Source organism: Myotis yumanensis, unplaced genomic scaffold (assembly GCF_028538775.1).
Source record: "Myotis yumanensis isolate MYYU_CA2020_CCGP unplaced genomic scaffold, mMyoYum1.0.hap1 SCAF_3, whole genome shotgun sequence".
Taxonomy (NCBI): domain Eukaryota; kingdom Metazoa; phylum Chordata; class Mammalia; order Chiroptera; family Vespertilionidae; genus Myotis; species Myotis yumanensis.
The window spans coordinates 199,012,868-199,033,783 of NW_027223754.1; the positions used below are offsets into that span (position 1 = coordinate 199,012,868).

General features: G+C 43.6%; 1 protein-coding gene across 6 annotated transcripts in view; it reads left to right on the forward strand.

The window, feature by feature from the left end:
* Window positions 1-20,916, forward strand: part of ANO4 (anoctamin 4) — a 310,025-nt gene that overhangs the window by 207,107 nt on the left and 82,002 nt on the right. For 5 of the 6 annotated variants that reach the window (XM_070410904.1, XM_070410898.1, XM_070410901.1 and 2 more), the window contains 3 exons: window positions 5,910-6,010; window positions 10,096-10,140; window positions 19,341-19,472. In XM_070410904.1, coding sequence (XP_070267005.1) covers window positions 5,910-6,010; window positions 10,096-10,140; window positions 19,341-19,472 — 278 coding nt within the window. The remainder of the gene's footprint in view (window positions 1-5,909; window positions 6,011-10,095; window positions 10,141-19,340; window positions 19,473-20,916) is intronic. The other variant, XM_070410903.1, reaches the window with a different exon arrangement.

The window sequence follows — 20,916 nt, forward strand, 5'->3', positions numbered from 1 at the left end:
CTTGGTTGGCACTCAGCCTGGGTCTACAGCTCAGCTCTGCCACTTACCTGCCATGTGGCCTTAGGTCAGTGGTTCTCAACCTTCTGGCCCTTTAAATACAGTTCCTGGAGAACCAAGATGGCGGCATAGGTAAACACCGGAGATTGCTGCCTCGCACAACCACTTCAAAAATACAACTAAAAGACGGAACGGACATCACCCAGAACCACAGGAAGGCTGGCTGAGGGGAAATTCTACAACTAGAAGGAAAGAGAAAAGCATACTGAGACTCAGAGGAGGCGCAGTGCGGAAGTCAAATACTAAGGTGCGGAGGTGCATGCGGAGCGGGCTGGAGGCTGAGGGCTCGGTGGTCATTTTCAATCAGGAGGGAGTCTCAGGCTCTGAGCTCCAGATCCGGGCGAGTCTCTAGGGACCCAGACTCATACAGGAGAAGCGGGACTGTCTGGCATTGGTCGGAACTCGAGGGCAGCTTTCTCTCCGAGGTTTGCAGCAGTTGCTGGTACACTGAGAAGCAGAGCCTCTGGGGACAGGACTGAGAGCAGCCATAACTGCTCGCTCTGCCCGCCCTGTTGATCTCGTGGGACCTGCCCAGCCCAAGCCCTGCACAGAGGCGTTTGCCGGATAGCTTCAGGCAAAGGCTAGATTAGCACCTCCCTAGAGGACAGAAATTCTCCCACTGCAGACACAGCTGATTCTCACAGCCAGTTGGACTGGAGGTCAAATCCCCCCCCCCCGAGTATTACCTACAACAATCAAGGCTTAACTACAACAAGACTGTGCACAAAGACCACTAGGGGGTGCACCAAGAAAGCATAAAAAATGCGGAGACAAAGAAACAGTACACAAATATCAGAAATAGAGGATATAGAGTTCAAAACCACTCTTTTAAGGTCTCTCAAGAACTGTCTAGAAGCCGCCAATAAATTTAGTAAGGACCTCGAAAAGACTGGTGAGACCGCCGATAAATATAGTGAGATCCTCAAGAAATCTAATGAGACCCTCGATGTTGTGATAAAGAACCAACTAGAAATTAAGCATACACTGACTGAAATAAAGAATATTATACAGACTCCCAACAGCAGACCAGAGGAGCGCAAGAATCAAGTCAAAGATTTGAAATACGAAGAAGCGAAAAACACCCAACTGGAAAAGCAAAATGAAAAAACAATCCAAAAATACAAAGATAGTGTAAGGAGCCTCTGGGACAGCTTCAAGCGTACCAACATCCGAATTATAGGGGTGCCAGAAGATGAGAGAGAGCAAGATATTGAAAACCTATTTGAAGAAATAATGACAGAAAACTTCCCCTACCTGGTAAAAGAAATAGACTTCCAAGTCCAGGAAGCGCAGAGAACCCCAAACAAAAGGAATCCAAAGAGGACCACACCAAGACACATCATAATTAAAATGCCAAGAGCAAAAGACAAAGAGAGAATCTTAAAAGCAGCAAGAGAAAGAAAGTCAGTTACCTACAAGGGAATACCCATACGACTGTCAGCTGATTTCTCAACAGAAACTTTGCAGGCCAGAAGGGAATGGCAAGAAATATTCAGTGTTGAATGTCAAGAACCTACAACCAAGATTACTTTATCCAGCAAAGCTATCATTCAGAAGTGAAGGTCAGATAAAGAGCTTCACAGATAAGGAAAAGCTAAAGGAGTTCATCACCACCAAACCAGTATTATATGAAATACTGAAAGGTATCCTTTAAGAAGAGGAAGAAGAAGAAAAAGGTAAAGATACAAATTATGAACAACAAACATGCATCTATCAACAAGTGAATTTAAGAATCAAGTGAATAAATAATCTGATGAACAGTATGAACTGGTGATTATAATAGAATCAGGGACATAGAAAGGGAATGGGCTGACTATTCTTGGGGGGAAAGGGGTGTGGGAGATGCGGGAAGAGACTGGACAAAAATCGTGCACCTATGAAAGAGGACAGTGGGGGGAGAGTGAGGGCGGAGGGTGGGGTGGGAACCGGGTGGAGGGGAGTTATGGGGGGAAAAAAGAGGAACAAATGTAATAATCTGAACAATAAAGATTTAATTTAAAAATAAATAAATAAAAAAAAAAAAAAATGCAAAAGTTATTTTAGAGACATATGCCCTCATTTTTCAGAGAAAACTGAAGTGCCAGAAAGTACAAGTCATTTACCCAGGGACACCCAGCTGGTTAGGTGGCAGCCCCTCAGAGAGGAGTTGAAATTCTTAGCGATTACATCAGGTCCTATCACCCTCCAGAAATGTACATTTCTCCATCAGTTTCAGAGGCTGGGTTCTAGATCCATCAGGAAATTCTAGCATCATGTATGGGTTAGCAGAATATCCATCGAGCACTCAGTAACCATGGGAGAAAGAAGGAAGTTCTTACTTGTTGAACCACCCACTGTACAACTGACTATGTCAGCTTTAGAACAACCCTGAAAGGTGGGCATTGTTATCCTCACTTTACAGATGAGGGAACTGAGGCTCACAAACTAAGTGACATGCCCAGAGACATACAGGTAGTGAGTGGCAGAGCCAGACTTCAAGTTGATGTCTACCACTGGACATACATTCATATTAGGATGCAGAGGGAACTGCATGAACTGTACCCGGGACTCAAAGAGTAATTAAGCATTAAAAAAAACACACCACAAAATGACAGTGGAATTGAGTTCACGTTGGCCTCGGCTTTCCTGATGTGGATCAGCAGTTCTCAAGCCCAGCTGCCTTGGTGAGAATCCGGCTCCCTCCTTACTCATGGTGTGACCTTAGTCAAGGTCCCCCGACCTCTGTGCTTTAATTCCTCTTCTGCAATAAATCAGGGCAATAACGATGCCTGTCTCATAGGCTGGCCTGAAGATTAGCTTATTTAATGTGTACAAAAGCCCCAAACACGACCAGCATGTAGTAGGTGTCCGCCTCTATTATTTTTTTCTCCAAGAGGCTTACCTGAGTTATTTTGGGGCAAAAAAGGAGAAATTAATATCTCCTTTTTGCCCCAGCATTTTAGGGGTTTGCTGCGTTTTACAAACAGCATGGTTATGGGAACATGGTATCCAGGTAGCTGCCTAAAGGGATGCAGAACAGTTGCAGGTGGCCAACCTGATTTGACCCTTCAAGCTGTTAAGTGGAACCGGCAAGGCAAGCACATAGAGGCCTCGGGCGCTTTGCCTTCGACTCTTCTCCTGGCCTGGAATGCCCTCTTCTCAGATAATGGAACAGCCTTTGTCTGCACTGTTTTCAGGTTTCAGCTCAAATGTTGCCTGATCAAAAGGCCTGTCCACACTACTCTATCTAAAATAGTATCTCCTTCTCACCATTACTTTCTATTTTGTGGCCCTTCTTTATTCTTCCTCTAAGCACAGAGAGGTATGTAAATTGAGGGTCTGTGTCCCCAGCAGACCTTGAACTCCATGATGGTCAGGATGGAATCTGTTGAATGTTGATGAGTAAATGAGTGTCCTTAGAGGAACCTGTAGTGGATGCTGGGTGCTGTGGAGGGACAGGGGGCAGGATTTGGGGACTTGGCTCTCAGGGTTTCTTTTGGTTTAGCCTTGTAGTCAAAGACTGGAAAGTCCTTCCCAGATACTGGTTCCTAATGTGTTGCTTCCCAGGTTGTTACTTGGATAAGTGCTGTTTTCTTCCCACCACCACCAATATGGTGTGGCCCTTCTTGGAAATGATAATAACTAACATGTCTTTAGTGTACTGTGTGTATCTTACCTGTATTGGGTCATTTAATGCAATTCAGTAAATAGATATTACTATCATTTCCCATTTTACAGTTGAACAAACTGAGGCATAGAGAGGTTCAATAGCTTGTCCAAGTCACAGAGCCGGTAAGAGGAAGACAAGAATATGAATACAATATGAATATGTGCAATCCATCCTCAGAATCTGCGTTTCCAACTAACCCCTGTGATTCATCTCCCTATGTGGTTCTGACCCTACACTCTCCCAGTGACCTCCTCCAATCCTGGGGACTTTAGTGTTGTCTATAGCCTGGCCACACTTACATTGTATCTCTGGCCCAGCCTGCACTCCCGAGCTCCAGACTCATTTATCTAACTACCCAAGAGACATCTTCTCATGGGTATCTTGAAGTAAACACTTCCAAAAGTGAATTTATGATCCACCTTCAAGACCCCACTCCTGAATCGGTTTTTCCCTCAGTGTTCCTTTCTCAGCAGGGTTCTAGGGTGTAGAGATGGGCGATGGATTGCTTGGATTAGACAATAGCATGCTATTTTTTTCTAACAATTGCTTTATCTAACCTTCCCTTACTAAATTTTGACAAACCAAGGCAAGTACCTTACCTTTGCATTCCTAACATCTGGTACGTAGAAGGTGTTCAATGTGTTCTTGCTGAATGAAGAGGTGGGGGAAGGAATGTATTCTGTGGATTGTATTTATTTCTACTCCAGGTAGTTTCCATGATACTTAATTTCTCCAGTTATTCGTCTAAGAACAGTTTCCAACCTTCTCTCAGTGTTCATTTTTCTTCTCCCTGGGGTTCTAACCTGAGGGTTTTTTTCTTGCAGTATGTTAATGAAATGACTCTAGGTTTCAGAAAAATCATTCTCACTTCTCTTCACTTTGGATCTATGTGGAAAGGAATCCTTACTAATGAGGAAAAACCTATTAAGAGACAGTAGCATAATTATTCAGCAGTAGAGAAACGAATGATATATAAGCCAAATACTAATTAGCAATTACCTGTGTCACATTTAGTTTTTCTGGGCTGAAGTTCAGTTACTCCTTGAAAAATTGAATACGAATAATAAGCCCCATATACACACAGACACACATGCATGTCTGGTGGTTATCTGAGTGGGACGTCCTAGTTTATTTCCCTGTCTAAATTTGGGGTCCTTTGAAAATGCTTTGCCTGACACTGACTCACATGTAAGTTTCATGTCTCTTAGGTCCCTCCATCTCCACCTCCAACATCTTTCTTTGGCCTGGCCCATCAACAGCATCTCTCTGTCTCTCTGCTTCCCTGGAACTCTCCCTTTGAATTGATTCTCCACAAAGCAGCCAGAGTGATCTTTGAACACCTAAATCCAAATGACTTTCTGGTGTTCCTAGATTCGATTCCACCACATGCTCTGGCCCCTGCTCCCTTTTCAACCTCTTCTCATGCCAATTTCATGAATCACACACTCCAGCCTCTCCACTCTCCTTTCTGTGCCTCAAACATAGGCCATGCCAAGCCATTTCCTAGATGAGGACCTTTGCACCTGGAACACTCACTCATCCCATGCTCTTCTTTTAAAAAATATTTTAAAATTAATTTCAGAGAGGAAGGGAGAGATAGAGAAAAAGAGAGAAACATCAGTGACGAGAAGGAATCATTGATTGGCTGCCTACCACATGCCCCATACTAGAGATAGAGCCCACAACCAGGGCATGTGCCCTGATCAGGAACCAACCGTGACCTCCTGATTCATAGGTCAGTGCTCAACCACTGAGCCATGCCATCCAGGCCAGCCTATGTTCTTTACCTCCTTCTTTACATCTCAGCTCACATGTCTCCTGCTCAGAGAGGCCTTACCTTGACCTCTAGTCTATGCTCCCCACCTCATAACTTTCCCCCCATTACTTTGTGACCCTTAGAACACTCAACACTATCTGAATTTATTCCTTTCTTTTAAACGTTTTGCCTATCTTTCTAAAAATCACCCTTGCAGAATGTAAATGCCATTCGTATCCCTTCTGTTCACAGCTAGGTCTCCAGTACCTGGCACTCAGTGGTATGTTTGTTAAATGAATATGTACACATGCAATGGCCCAACATAGGATTGAAGAGTGCCCTGAACTTAAACTCCATACAAGTTCATGCGTTCTAAGTTCCAACTCGATTTAAACCACAGGAGACTCGGATAACCTTTTCAGTTGAGTTTCTTTTTTTCTGTTTCAGTCCTCTCTAATAAATAGCGACATTATCTTTGTGAAGTTGCATGCCCCGTGGGAAGTGCTTGGAAGATACGCAGAACAAATGAATGTAAGAATGCCTTTCAGGTAGGTGTCAATGTATTTTCCCCACACTCTCTGCTGCTTCACTGTAAACCTAGCGCACTCCTCTCTTGGAACAGATAAAGCTGATGAGCAGGCTGGAATGCTGCAAGAGAAGAAAATCCCTCAAATGTTTAGGAAGTGCAGTAGGTCTCACGGCCAATAATTCATGGCTGATTCATTCCTTAGCAGTTAGATACTTCAAGTGTCTGTGAAAAAGAGTTTTCCAAGGGGCATTTTTATTCCCATAGTGCCATTTTTGGAAGCCCTTTGTACTGCTGCTTTGCTGAGCAAAACTCCAGGCATCCAAGGTACCAGATGATCTTCATGGTCCTTAGTGATGAGTCCCTTCCAGAAAAACATGAAATGAGTTCTATAGAAACAAGTTCAAGAAATGTCATGAAAATGTGCTCTATTTTAAAAATAACTGATATTTAAATTTTTAAAAGTCAGTTCATAAATATTGTGCCAACACAAGCATTGCTATTTATTCATTTTTTAAAAAAATATTTTTTATTGATTTCAGAGAGGAAGGGAGAGGGAGAGAGAGATAGAAACATCAATGATGAGAGACTTATTGATCGGCTGCCTCCTGCACGCCCCCTACTGGGGATCGAGCCTGCAACCCAGGCATGTGCCCTGACCAGGAATCTAACCATGACCTCCTATTCATAGGTTGTCGCTCAAACAGAGTCATACCAGCTGGGCATTATTTATTCTCAGAGGAATAGGAAATACTTTGTGTGGATTGCTTATTTAACCTTTTTCGGTCCAACGTCGAGGCTGACTCAACAGACCAGGTGCTAGGAGCAGGTCCAGCGTCGAGACTGAGGTCGACACCGCAAATCGGTTCAACATTCAATCCTGTCAATTAATTGGGACAAGACTGTTTGAATTCCAAAAATAAAATTGGACCACAAAGGGTTAAAAGGATCAACTTACCTTCATCTCACAGTGAAGATTCTTATTTTCCCTATAGGTTAAGGGAAAGTGATTTTCATTTTTTAGATAGAAATAAAATAAAGTACTACACTTGAAAGTATAAATGCCAAGATATGTGGGAAGTCCATAATGGAATCTTGTAAGGAAGGTGCAGTGTTTTAGTACCAAGGACAGTTCCAAAGGGACGAAACTGATGCATACTTTTGTTTTGCAATTTGCCACTAAGACCAAGTCATACAGTAGGAACTAGACACATTGGTCCAAATTCTAAAATATACCTCTTAATGAGCTGTAGAAAGTAATAGAGGCAAAGTTTTCAGCTGCATTCATAGAGACAGGGAGGAGCTAGGGACACATTTAGAGGAGAGTAATTTCCATTTAGAGTCCTGTAACATATCTCCCTGGTGTATATTATATTCTTCATGTTGGCCTTTATGTTAGAATATTAAGTCAAAATAGAGGCTTGGATTTCTAGCATCTATTTGCTTTGAGGCAGAATTCTCAAAGGAGTTGAGATACCTAGTTCTAATCTTTGGATTCACTTTTGCATTTAAAATGTTGAAAAGGAAACCTAAGAGCCCACGGATTTTAAAAAGATATATTATCAATAAGAGAAGGATTATTAATTTAGTTTCCATTGAAAATTGTTACACTCTAATTATAACTCACTAAAGCTAATTATGTATCAATGCTATAACCATCTAATATGGATTAATACTATATCACACATGAGGACCACTACAATATATGCTTAGCTAGGGTGGTATATCAGATCAACATCTTCTAGCCAAGAATGCTAAAAGTCTACCATTTGGTAAAAGCAAAATAGTGAAACTTAGTGAAATTGATACTCCCCTCCCCAACAGAAATCACAAAACCTTCTGCCAGAACAGAAGTCTGGAGCCAAGAGCCCAAGCAGATTGTGGAAACTTGAGCATTGCTAACGTAGAGCAAGTTCCTTAGTGCTTGGAAGGACTTCCTACCTGAAGGACTGGCCACATCATAGAAAACACTCCTGCTCGTTACCTAGCAGAAAAGTGCTGCCTGTGAGCAGCATTAATATGTTTCCTTTAAAAATATATATATTTTTATTGATTTCAGAGAGGAAGGGAGAAGGAGAGAGAGATAGAAACATCAATGATGAGAGAGAATCATTGATCAGCTGCCTCCTACATGCCCCCTACTGGGGATTGAGCCCACTCCCCCCCCCCCCCCCCCCACCCCCGCGCATATGACCTCACCAGGAATCTATCAGTGATCTCCTGGTTCATTAGTTGACGCTCAACCACGGAGCCGCACCAGCTGGGCCATTAATACGTTTCTGCTGTAACAGTAAGAGAATGTGATCCAAGCAATAAAATGAAAAACATAAATAATGAATAATAATTTTCTTTTTAAATGTAGGAATTCCTTTAGGACAACAATTTTAGGAGAAAATGCTATTCATGTGTGGACACTAATCGGCCTCATTAATATTAAGGCAGTTTTAACTTAGCACAGCTTCACTTGAGGGTTTTAGAATTTTTGCTGTCATCTTGTGAGACATTTCATAACAACTCTAGCCTAAGGATATATATGCATTTCCAAAAGAGGACCTATCCTGACATATCATTTCAACAAAATGTACAAACATCAGTTCGCTTGAATATAAAATGCCCTAACTAATCTTATCTGTATTTATTATTTTCTGTAGACTGCAATTCTGAATGCCAGGTTTAGTTTTCTTGAATTTTTATTCCTTTAGTGTTTGAAAGGAAATTGAGGAATAGGTTTCTGGTGGGAAATTGCTAATAAAACCTGCTTATTAAGTACCTTTATGTCCATGAATATGGTGTTTTTTAATAGGCTATTTGAGAGCATTTTTAGGTTACAGAAAATTGAGTAGATAGTACAGAATATCCCCATGTGCTCACCCCTTCTCACCCCACTCAGTCTCCTTATTAATTTATTACATTAATGTGGTATATTTCTTATAATTGATGGACCAGTATTAATACATCATTATTAACTAAAGTCCATAGAATTAATTTAGGGTTCACTCTTTCTGTTGCACAGTTCTGTGGGTTTTGACAAATGCATACGTCCTGCATCTACCAATAGGGTATCTCATAGAATAATTTCACTGCCTTAGGCTCCTTCACCTGTCATCCCTTCCCTCCACTCCCCACCCCAACCCAAAACCCAGGCAACCACTTACCTTTATATTGTCTCTATAGTTTTGCCTGTTAACAACATGGATATGTTTTTTTTAAGTTTTCACAGATAAAAAATGATTTTAGAGATATAAGCTTTCCATTTTTCAAAAGTGAGATAGTTCAGTAACAGTTCAGAATACATATAAACTACCTGGGGTGCATAACTAGTCCATTGGTTGAAGCCACCATAAGGAAAAAGAGATTGCATTTTAATAAAGTAGCCAACACATGTGCTCTTCATTCCAGCTACACCCAGAATTTTCATTTTAAAATGTAAACAGTGCAGAAACACAGAAGTATGACATGCCCTTATTAATTTCCATTTAAAAAAATATTTTCCTGGATTCCTTAGTTTACATCTTTAATTCACCTATAACCAGGACCACTGGTTAGTCAATAAGTCCTTATATGGCTATTTCCAGCTGGATGTTGATGCTGGCTAGTTAGTTTTCTTCTCATAATGGTTGTAAGATGCCTATATTTTTATTTTACCCCTGCTTATATCAAATGACAGAAGGGTCTTGTAAACTCAAAGTGCTATGTAAATATTAGTTACTATAATGGTGCCCCATTAAGTTATGGACATTGCCAACAGGCTGGCTGTCCATCTCTGCATCCCTGAGAAAAAAGGTGATGGCAGCTGAATTCATGCAAATACCAGTTGCTCCAAATCACCACCCTGTACAGGTTTGGTAGACCAGTGGCAACCATGAAAAGTCATGGTCATGAGGAGAGAAAGAAATATCTATGGAAAATGTTCCCTAAGATTTCATGACTCAAAAAGTGCATGCCCTATGTCCTCACTACATTCCTCACTGTTAATCTCTTTTTAGTTTTTTCTTCTTCACCTCTTACAGGCTTCTGTCTTCAATCTCCTTTCCTTCCTTGCTAGTTCAAACTGTAACTGACGATGGGTTTTCTTCTCGACTGGCTTCATTTTTGCTGTTCTTCCAGGAGAAAAATCTATTACCTGCCCCGCCGGTACAAGTTCATGAGCAGGTCAGTAGCATGCTGTCATGGAAGTGTTTGTCTGGTCTGTTGCCTTGTGTGCTCCAACAGTGACAAGGAATACTAGAGGGGCCTTGGTCACATGGGAAAACTGATTGCTGTGCACTCCAAAAATAGCTATTTGGGGGTCGAAGGCTTGGATGGAATTTCCCAGGGCAAGATGTAGAGAGAGAAGAGAAGAGGGCCATTGGCCATTCCTTGGAAATCTGCAGGAAGGAGACAGGAAGAAATGGGAAGAAGATGAAAAGAAACAATTTGAGATGTAGGAGGAGAAAAAAGGGAAGGCAGTGCCAAAGGCACCAGAAATGAGTTCCAGTAAGAAGGGCTGTTCTTCAGCTACTGATGAAGGGTAAGAGCTGAGAATCAGTTTTTTGGTTACTATGGTAACTGCCATGCTAGCGGTCTCCATGGAGTGATGGTTCTCAAATTTTAGCATGTGTCAGGATTATCTGCAGGGATTTTTTGTATTCAGATGGCTGAGCCCACTCCCAGGGTTTCTGAGGTGAGGCTCTATAGTGATGCTGATGTTGCCGATCTAGGATGACATATTTAGACTGATGACCACCCAGTGGAGGGTCATGGGAACCCAGTTACCACTGGTGGGGAATGGGCCAGGTTCTGAAGGATTAGAAGCATTGGGGGTTCACCACCACCTTGATGAGTTTTGTGGCCAAGGAAAGGAGAAAGAGGGGATGAACTTGGAGCCAAGAGGATAGAAGCAGAGAAGATGCGTCCAATCATATATTCTCCAGATGTATAGAGGGGAAGTTTTGAGTGAATAAGAGCTTGGTAAAGCCCTATTTCTAGAATTGGAAGAATGGCTTCCTAACCACTAATCTCTGACCTGGCAAAGCTGGTGCTACTTCAATTGAATAAATTACAGCCATAGACAAATGTAATAGGCATGAGAAGGCACTAGAATATTCTGGGAAAAAGATCATCTGACTATGGTGGTATAACGTTGTGATTCAGGATGGCCTTTTAGGACAAATTTCATTGCTTTCCACATATAATTGCGTTTGGGGTATCACTGTGGTGGTGTTCGTGAAGCCTAGTATCTGGTGTAAATTTCAAAATGTAGTTTGTCAGAAAATGTTGTGTGTACTTGAACTCTTCCTCTTACCCAAGAACAGGCTGATTTAGATGATGACCAGTCCTGTCTCTTTGTAGCCAGGTTTGATGTTGCAAACTGAAAGGCACATGTACAATGTGTGGTTCTGGTCTCGAGTTCTTGTGGCATACCAAATGCAGACATCTAATTTAGCTTTCAGTTTCATCCATATAAATGATACTTCATCTCATTAGTTCATGAAATGATCCCTGAAGTAAACCTATCTCCTTTAATGGTAAGAGAAAATTATATTATTACTAGAGGCCCGGTGTACAAAATTTGTACACTCATGGGGTTGGGTCCCCCAGCCTGGCCTGTGCCCTCTCACAGTGCGGAAGCCCCGAGATCCATTGCCCCAAAGAGGTAGGCCCCACCCACCCATCCAGGGCTCCTCAATGGATTGCCCCAAAGAGGTAGGCCGGAGTCAGGGGTCCCGCCTCCGCACCTCGCAGAGCCGCGGGATCCCTGGCCTCACCACAGGCCCCACCTCTGTGCCATGCACACAGCATCAAGCCCCCATCCACCTGCAAATGCCCGCTGCACACACAGCCTCATGGTGATCGCTCATTATGGCGTGATGACCACATAGGCTTTTATTAATAGGATAAAGTTTCTGAGCAGACAGAGAAATAAAGTACCTTTTCACAAATACCTTTATTTTAAAAGGTCACCTGACTCTCATAAAGCATACTCATGTAGTTCAGACACATATTTTTGGAGTAAATGCTCTTTTCATCCGTGTACTTGGTCTATTAAATGTTGCTGTGACTTATCTTTAGGCAGACTTAACAAGCATTATAAGTTACTTACCCAATAAAGAAAGGGAATTAATCATCTTTCTTTTGACCCTTTTACTTGTCTTTTTTTTTTTTTTTTTTTTTTTGCCTTCACCAAATAGTACAAATGTAGTCTGTAAAAGATATGATTACAAAGACACACATCTGACTCTTGTGGGTGGCTTGTAGCTAAGTCTCATTACTACTCCTTCCTTTTGCCTCCACTTCCCCACACACATCCCGCCCGGGGTTGTCCTGTGCAGCTGTGGGCAGAATGAATGCTGGATCCTGCTGCATTAGACATTCAGCACAGTTATAATCTTATCAAATGAGTATGCAGGCAAATCAACAAAATGGCTTGTATATTTCCATCCCCGCTTTAAAAAATTAATGTGTGTAAATGTTCCAAAACCTTTGGACTCTCTTATAAGGTATTTAGGTTGCGTCCCAGTTAGTAGCCTTGTGACCTAAAAAGAATCATATCAACTTCCAAAGCTCCCTAACTTCTATCCAAGGAGAATCTGTAAATATAGGGGACTTGGCTCTAAGAAGAGGAAAAAGAAATCCAAGCTGGCTGATGTCTAACTGGTAGCAGTCCAGGGAGGCCTCAGTAGCTGTAATGTAGGGCTGTGTGTGGAGTCTTCATTAAAAAAAGAGAAAAGAAGAGAGGAGAGGAGAGGAGAGGAGAGGAGAGGAGAGGAGAGGAGAGGAGAGGAGAGGAAAAAGGAAGGAAGGAAGGAAGGAAGGAAGGAAGGAAGGAAGGAAGGAAGGAAGGAAGGAAGGAAGGAAGGGAGGAAGGAGAATGGAAGAAAGGGGGAAGGAGGAAAATAAAGGAGAGAGAGAGAGAGAGAGAGAGAGAGAGAGATCTGTATGTTCCCTCTAAGCATATCATCCTGAAAATGTAATCTAAATGTTTGAAAAGTGATGCTATTATTATAATATTCTGGTGTGGGGAAAGCAGGTGTCCCTGAAGTAGTCTGTTGTGTTTAATCCAGCCTAATTAAGTTGTCATTAGTACAAAGTCCCTCCTGCATGGTTAATGGCTCAAGGGAAAGGCCCTTTTCTTCTGCTTCTTCAGGGTAAACCCACAGCATCCAGGTAGGGGCTATGCACACAGTAGGTAATTTATAAAGACCTACTGACAGGTTAGCATGGGGACAGTGAAGTCCTTTGCATGTGGCCTTTAATCATCACCGCTCCTAAGGTTAGAAGGATATTTTCCCCTTTAGAGCTGAGGGAACCCAATTTAAAGAGGTTTCAGCAGAACCTTCCCAAGGCAGTTTCCAAGGCTCACCCTGGGGAGGCATAGTATGACAGGGGTCAGGTCGGTGCCCATGTGCTTGTCCTGTGCTACCAGCTCTTTCCAGCTATCCGGAACTTTGCCTGCCATGAATCAGCATTTGGGGGGGAAACTCTGAACTTACCCAACTTTCTATCGAAGTTCCTGCCTTTTAGTTCAGATATTAACTTGACAAGTTAAGACCAGAAATGCCCAAGTGGATGATCCATCTTCTCTTTGTTGCCTGTGTGGTCTGTAAGAGGGCTTTTGCTTAGTAAGTGTCAGGAATAGAACAAAGGGACATGTATCCAACCACATCAATGCTCAGTCATTAAGCCAACATCTTCTTTCTTTTCCCTTGAGCCCTATATTGAAGAGGCAAATTGGGCTGCTTCCTGATTGGTTGGGTTCTTGAATTTTACCTAAGTGCATTTCAGGATTGCCTGTTTAGGGAAGTGTATTAACTGTAAGATAGAGGCACAGACCTCAATATACAAGTGAGGATCCTAGCTCCAGAATTTTCATTGAGAATGCTCTATCTAGAAGTTCATTGTCAGCATTTCCTTCATCCTAAATACAACCACTTAAATGAGCATTTTGTATATCCCAGGCATTGTGCAAACACCTGGTACCCATTATCTTGTGTTGTCCTCACCACTGCCTCATGCGGTGGATGTATTAGCTCCAGGAGGTTTAGTTACCTGCCCAGCGTGGCACTCATGACTGGCCAGCTCTACAACCAGGATGTGAACCTGCTTCTGGCGGATGCCAAAGTCTTCCATTCTAGATGGAAGGTTATCCATTATGCATTGTGAAAAGGAAAGCTCTTTATTAACTGAAGGTTGTTTAGAATGATGCAGCCAGGATATTATTGCCCACGTCACAACCAGTATGTATCTCAAGAGCATCTGAAGGCTCACCATTTAGAGATGAGGATACTGAGGCTCCGTGAGGGGAAGAGGCTTGCCCCGGGCACACTGACGTACAGTGGCAGAGTCAATGACCTCACTGAGTCTCACACATTCTAGCCCAGTAGCTTTTGCCCTTTGCATTTCTTCTTTGCATGGCAGAAGGGACCCTCAGTGATGTCTCGGTGGTGCATTTCGGGGACAGGAGTGTGTTTGCAGAAGAACAGCTAGTTGTCCTCCAGTCCCAGAGAGACAGACCCTTGTTCCCAGTGCCACCAGATGGGCAGGTGGGGGCAGCAGGTGGGACATCAGCACCAGCACTGGGAGCCTAGCACACGTTGGCCAGACCTCAAGGGGAAGGTCACGCCAAGACTATTGTAGGAGGTGTGTTAGTTTCCTATTGCTGTTGTAACACATACCTGCAAACTTGGCTGCATAAAACAACACAACTTTATTATCTCACAGTGCTACGAGTCAGAATCCCAGGAGATGGGCGCTTAACTGGTTTCTCTGCTTGGGGTCTCCCACAGCTGAAATCAAGGTGTTAGAAGGGAAGGGCCATGGGGAGAATTCGTTTCCAGACTCGCTCAGTTGCTGGCATAGTTCAGTTCCATGCAGTTGCAGGATCTGTCTCTTTATGGCTCCTGGATAAAGGTCATTCTCAGCTTCTAGCTGCCTGCCCTCCTGGCCCTCTTCATCCGCAAAGCCAGCAATGGCTGCTTGGGTTACTTTCACTCTTTGAATCTCTCTTTCCTCCCCTCCTGCCTCATCTCCCCTGTCTCCAGCCGGAGAAAGTTCTTTGCCTTTAAAGGCTTCGTGGGGTTAAATTGGGTCCACCTGAATAATCCAGATGCTCGCCCTATTTGGGGGTCTGTAACCTTACTTCCATCTGCAAAGTCCCCTTTGCCACATCACATAACATATGCATAGGTTCAGGGTATTGGGGTGCACGCATTTATGGGGGTCCAGTCTGCCAACCAGAAAAGAACACAAACTGCTGACCATGTTGTTTCTGTGTGAGGAGCATATAGCATGGACCCCAGTACATGTGATGGAGCCTGGACAGTACATGCTTGGCCCTCCTGCTTCTGCTCGGGCTGCACAGCAGAGGCCAGTCCACACCCCATCCCCCAGTTAGTGTCTCAGGGGCTTTAACCTTAAGGTATCTGTCCACCATCTTTCTTCCAAGATAAGTGTTTCAAAAGCCCATTTCCTCTGCTTCCTGTCACTTTCTCTCAAGTAGTTTTTAAGAACATGGCCATCTCCCTGACAGCTTCCTCAAAGCATTCCGTGCACACCATCTTTTATAAACCTAACAGCCCTGAAGGTCATGATGATGATAACTGATGATAATGATGAACCCGCTCAAAAACCCTTGACAAATAAGGCTCAGAAAGGTGAGTGATTTGTGGAAGGTCACACAGCAGATTAGCAACAGAGCCAGGATTTAGACATGCCCATTATGGACTCTCTACCATGCCAAGCAACTTCACTCCCTTCCCTTTCACTTCCTTGTGCTCTTCCTCCTTTTTCAACTAATTAATCATTTTTATTGCCCTATTTTACTTTCTCCTCACCATCTTCGCATTTCATCTAAATTGTGATGCTACAAGCTGGTTGGTGAAAGCTGCCATTTTATTCCCATAGAGCATTTATGCCTAATTTTTCACAGCTTTATTTGTTTTTATCCATGCTGAGTACTGTACCCAGTTGGATTAAATTCATAGTCATCACATGCCGAGCCCAGATTCTGTGAGCATGTGAATTTTGCACAGTGTAATCTGATCAGCGCTGCAGACTGGAGATGTGTGGGAGGTAAAAACTCTATTATAAAAAACTTCTGAGCCAGTGTCCTTTATTTTAAAATTGAGGGAAAGTTTGTATATAACACTAGAGGCCCAGTGCATGAAATTTGTGCACTCGGGGGGTGGGGGTGGTTATCTCAGCCCCGCCAGCGCCCTCTTGCAGTCCAAGAGCCCTCGGGGGATGTCCGACTGATGGCCTAGGCTCGCTCCCCACAGGACATCCTTAGTGCTGCCACAGAGACTTGAGAGGCTCTGGCCACTGCTGCTGCACTAGCCAGCTGTGAGCCTCACGCAGGGCTTCTGGCTGAGTGGCACTCCCGCTGTGGGAGTGCACTGACCACCAGGGGGCAGCTCCTGCATTGAGCATCTGCCCCCTGGTGGTCAGTGTGCATCATAGGGACCGTTTGTTCTGCCATTTGGTTGATTTGCATATTAGCCTTTTATTATATAGGATATTAGTTTCAGGTGCACCACATTATCATTTGACATGTGTATACATTTCAAAGCAATCAGCGCTATAAGTCTAGTTACTATCCACCACTGTATAATGTCCTCTTTCTTTAATGAGTTTTAAGGCAATCAGATGTAATGAACCCCAGGGCAATGGGGAAAGCTACCAGCTTAGCCTATGAAGTCTAATTTATAATTCCATTTAAGGACTAAATCATTGAACTTGGACAAGTGATAGATGCTGGTGAAGCACAATTAACTTTGAATTGAAAAGAAAAAAGACAGCAATGTAAAGAGGCACGCTGGCTGCTCCAATTCTTATTTTTGAAAAGAAAAAGAAGATAGTAATCATAGCCAGTGCTTATTGTGCACCAGACACTGTTCAAGAGACTTTATCATCACAGTCCTGTGAATTGAGACTCATTATCATGCCCATTTTACAGATAAGGAAATTGAGGCACAGCAAACTTAAATAACTTGTCCAAGGTCACACTGCTAATATTTACAGAGCCAGGACTTGAAACTAGGCACACTAGCCCCATGGTCTCAGTCACTGTTACACTGCTTTTCTGGAGCTCACTATATCCCTATATTTTAAATATCTGTTAAGAGATAGTGAGGGGTTGGGGTCCAGGACGATGAAGGATGGAGGAGATTGGAACTTCTTCCCTTTGGGGAGTTTTAGGCCTTTCTAGTCTGTTCTTTTCTGATTACATGACTTTGGGTAGAATCTTTACTTATGTGTGCGTATGTGGTGGGGACAGGTCCTCTGTGGAGAGGAGGGGCCTAGAGAAGCTGAGAGGTTCTTTCCAGTGTGAACCTTCAGGGGTTCTGCAAAAGGACAGCCACCACCAAGCAGAATGATGGTCAGGTGAGGCTGGAACAAGGCTGAGAATAAGAGAGGTGGTTAAAAAAGACATTTGCTATTATTTTTCATTTTGGAGTGAATTGGGAATAAAAAATAATTTATTCAGCTAGAAGTTTCATGCAAAGGATAAATTGCCATGTAAATATTTTTAAAAATTTGGAAAAAGTAAAACATGCCCAGATTCCATGTGTTTTTGGTGAATAGACTTAGAAGGCATTCAGATATTTTCCTCTCCAGGGGGATCTGTCCCTTCTTGTAGCCCTTAAAGTGAAGATTTCTATTATCAGCTACTTTGATGAAGTGATCCCTAGAATCAGGAATCCACAATATGGATTCTGGTCCTGCTTTGTTTATTGGTTGAGTATTTTGGATTGAATAATCATCTCTCTCCACCCTGGATCTCTCTGATAACATATAAAATTAATATCATACCTGTTGGGTCTACCTCACAGAGATGCTATTTGACATGTGCTCTTGGGGGAAAAGTTACCCCATGGTATGGATGCCTGAGGTAGCACTGCCGGGGCTGACCAGCAGACCCTGAGCGATGGATGAATGATTACTCTCACAGAGTTTGCTGTGAAAGAGAGGGCTAAGGGACTGCCTGGCTAAAGGAACCAAACAGCCTTGATTGCCTGCCTCATTAGGCTTTTATTGTAACAGCAGTTTGAGTAGAATTTGTCTTTTAGATACAATACAATCAGTAGGATAAGTAGTCTTAGGAGGGCACACGTGTGCAGTGTCCTTTAAGCAAGGACACCTAAAGATTAAGCATAAGGATTCCAGTAAACACCCGAGGATCTGTGAAAAGGTCAAGGAATAAGTAGGGGTGCCGCCTTTGGCACTCCCCTAAGTCAGAATTCCAATAAACAGGGTGGGCCACCTTCAGCACACTTCCGTTTTCTCAAAATGTCCTCCTTACAAACTTTCCAACCAAGTCTCCTGTGCTCCCCAACATAGCACCAACATTTTTTTTTTTTTTAAATATATTTTATTGATTTTCCACAGAGAGGAAGGGAGAGAGATAGAGAGTTAGAAACATCGATGAGAGAGAAACATCGATCAGCTGCCTCCTGCACATCTCCTACTGGGGATGTGCCCGCAACCCAGGTACATGCCCTTGACCGGAATCGAACCTGGGACCTTTCAGTCCGCAGGCCGACGCTCTATCCACTGAGCCAAACCGGTTTCGGCAGCACCAACATTTTAATGTTTGCTGTGGTTTCTGCTCCTGCCAGTGGGTGCTGTGAATGAACATCTGGTCACTTGGAAGCCAGATGTTCTCACCAGCAGAAGTCAGAGGGGATGGGAGGCAGCCAGGGGAAAAACCAGTGCTTGAAAACCACCTTTAGGACACTTTTGTTCTCCTTGTCTTGACATCGTGTGTGCCATGGCCAAAATGACACATGTGTGTTGAGATGCCCCAGCAGTGTGAGAACCATGGGGTCAATTTAAAAAGAAAAAAGTGAAAACTAAAGAGCCTCCTGTCTGCTGAGAGGGTTTGGAGATGGTGTGAGAGACAGGAGGCAAATCATGACATCAGGCTCTCTGCATAGTCCAACCACTGGGATGTGCTGTCAGCACTCCTGCCCAAAGTCACCTACAGCTGGAGCTCTTCCCTAACTATGGGAAGAGGAAGAAATTGGCCAAGCACAGAATGAGTTTATAGAACCTGCAGAATATAAGAAGTTAAGGTCCCTGCTGCTTTGCTTAAGGGACTATCACCTTCCTTTCCAAAGCCTTCTAGTCTGGTTGGGACTCCTTGGTCATTGATTGGCGTCACGCATGGCAGTGATCTCGTAGACAGTAGCATTGAGGCCCCTTGGTGACATAGAAAGAGCACAGGCATTGTGGCTCCCTTCTTTCCATCTGTGAAATGGGGGAGTGGGTTCCCTGAGTGCAGTGAGAGTGCCTGGAGTGTGCGGTGTCACAGTCGTGGCTCTGTGTAACGCTGACATTCTGTACCCTTTGGTCTTGCCTTTCATGTACCACAGGATCGATAAGCAAATAAGCAGGTTTCGGAGGTGGTTACCTAGGAAGCCAATGAGGCTGGACAAGGATACACTGCCAGACCTGGAGGAGAATGACTGCTACACTGCCCCTTTCAGCCAGCAAAGGATCCATCAGTGAGTGTTTCCTGGGAAAGCCCTTGACTTTCAAAGGATGGGCCATTGCGGGAGAGCCTCCTCCTGCATGCCTTGCATTCCTGGGCACGTGCAAGGAACAGCATGATGCCTTTCTCCCCTGAGAGTCCCGTGAGTGTTCATATCCCTTTTATTTTAGTCAGGGTAAGCAAGGTGCTCCAATAAGCAATCCCCATATCTCAGCGGCTTAATACAATTGAACACACGTTCGTATGTGTGTTGGGTGAAGGACCTTCTGCATGGTGATGCAGAGACCCAGGCTCCTTCCACCTTGTGGCTCTGCCAATCCCCAGTGCAGAGCCCCCTGCAGGCTCATCTGCAGCCAGCTGGTGGACAAGGAAGCTGGTCTACATTTTTCCCTGTTGAAAAAGGGGTTGTTGGTTTAATTGTTTTCAATCTTAGTTTACTTCTCAGTTCCCCTTTCTTCAGCAACTGAGTTGCCCCAGGAAAAGCCACATTGCCTTGCAGCTGGTTTCCTGGCTCATCTATCAGACAGTCTCTGAACAATCAGTTGTCACTTTTGACACACAGGTGGTGGGAGGAGAAGTTGGCTAAGTAATTGAGCCTTTGAGGACTTGCAAAAGTCCTGAAGCTTTGACTGAAGCTTCTGAGGTGACAAGAAATCATGGCCAGATGGCAGGGTTGGCATAGGAGAGAAGAGCAAGCCAAAGATGGTAAACAACTAGGCAAAAACAGCCTTTTAAAGGGGGGAGGGGGGGCGGAGATAAATCAGGTCAGCCCAACCTCTCTCTCAGCCAGACTTTAGGAATTCCTGGCTCTCCCTTCCCCAGCCATAGAGACAGCCTCTGTAAAAATGACTTACCTGCGAGGAGGGAAGGGATGACAGATTTTAAAAAAAATAGGTTGCTGACTTTGAGAAAAAAAAAAAACCAAATGGCATTTGTCAAGTTACAGGGAGTGCGAGGTGGGGCACACTTTAGCAACAGAAAATCAATGGAAGTCTGTGGGCTTCTAGAGCACAAAGGAGAGAAGAACAATCAAAAATAGATGTTCTGCATCAAAATATATAATGCATAATGCAAAGGAAGCAACTCAGGAAGCCTCTGAAATAACCGAACACTAGACCCAAACAGGTCAGACTGATGCCAACCCAACCACATATGTGAGCATTGAAGAAGACATGAAACTCACAGCCTGGCCTCAAAATTCTAGTTCAATCTTCCCGTGGGAAATAAGAACTGAGAGGGACTTTCTGTTAACTCAGAGTTCAGGACCTATGGGTGTTTTCTTAGAGAAAAAGACAAATGAAAGCTGGCATGTTCCTGCTCTTGCTTTAAACCCTCGTTGTGCCTATGTTGTTCATCTTGAAGCTTCTTACACAAGTGATCATTTGGTTTTAAATTCTTCTGGAGTAGAGTCTGATTCACATTCAGATTTTTCCTTTGCTTCAGCCCTGCCTGAGAGA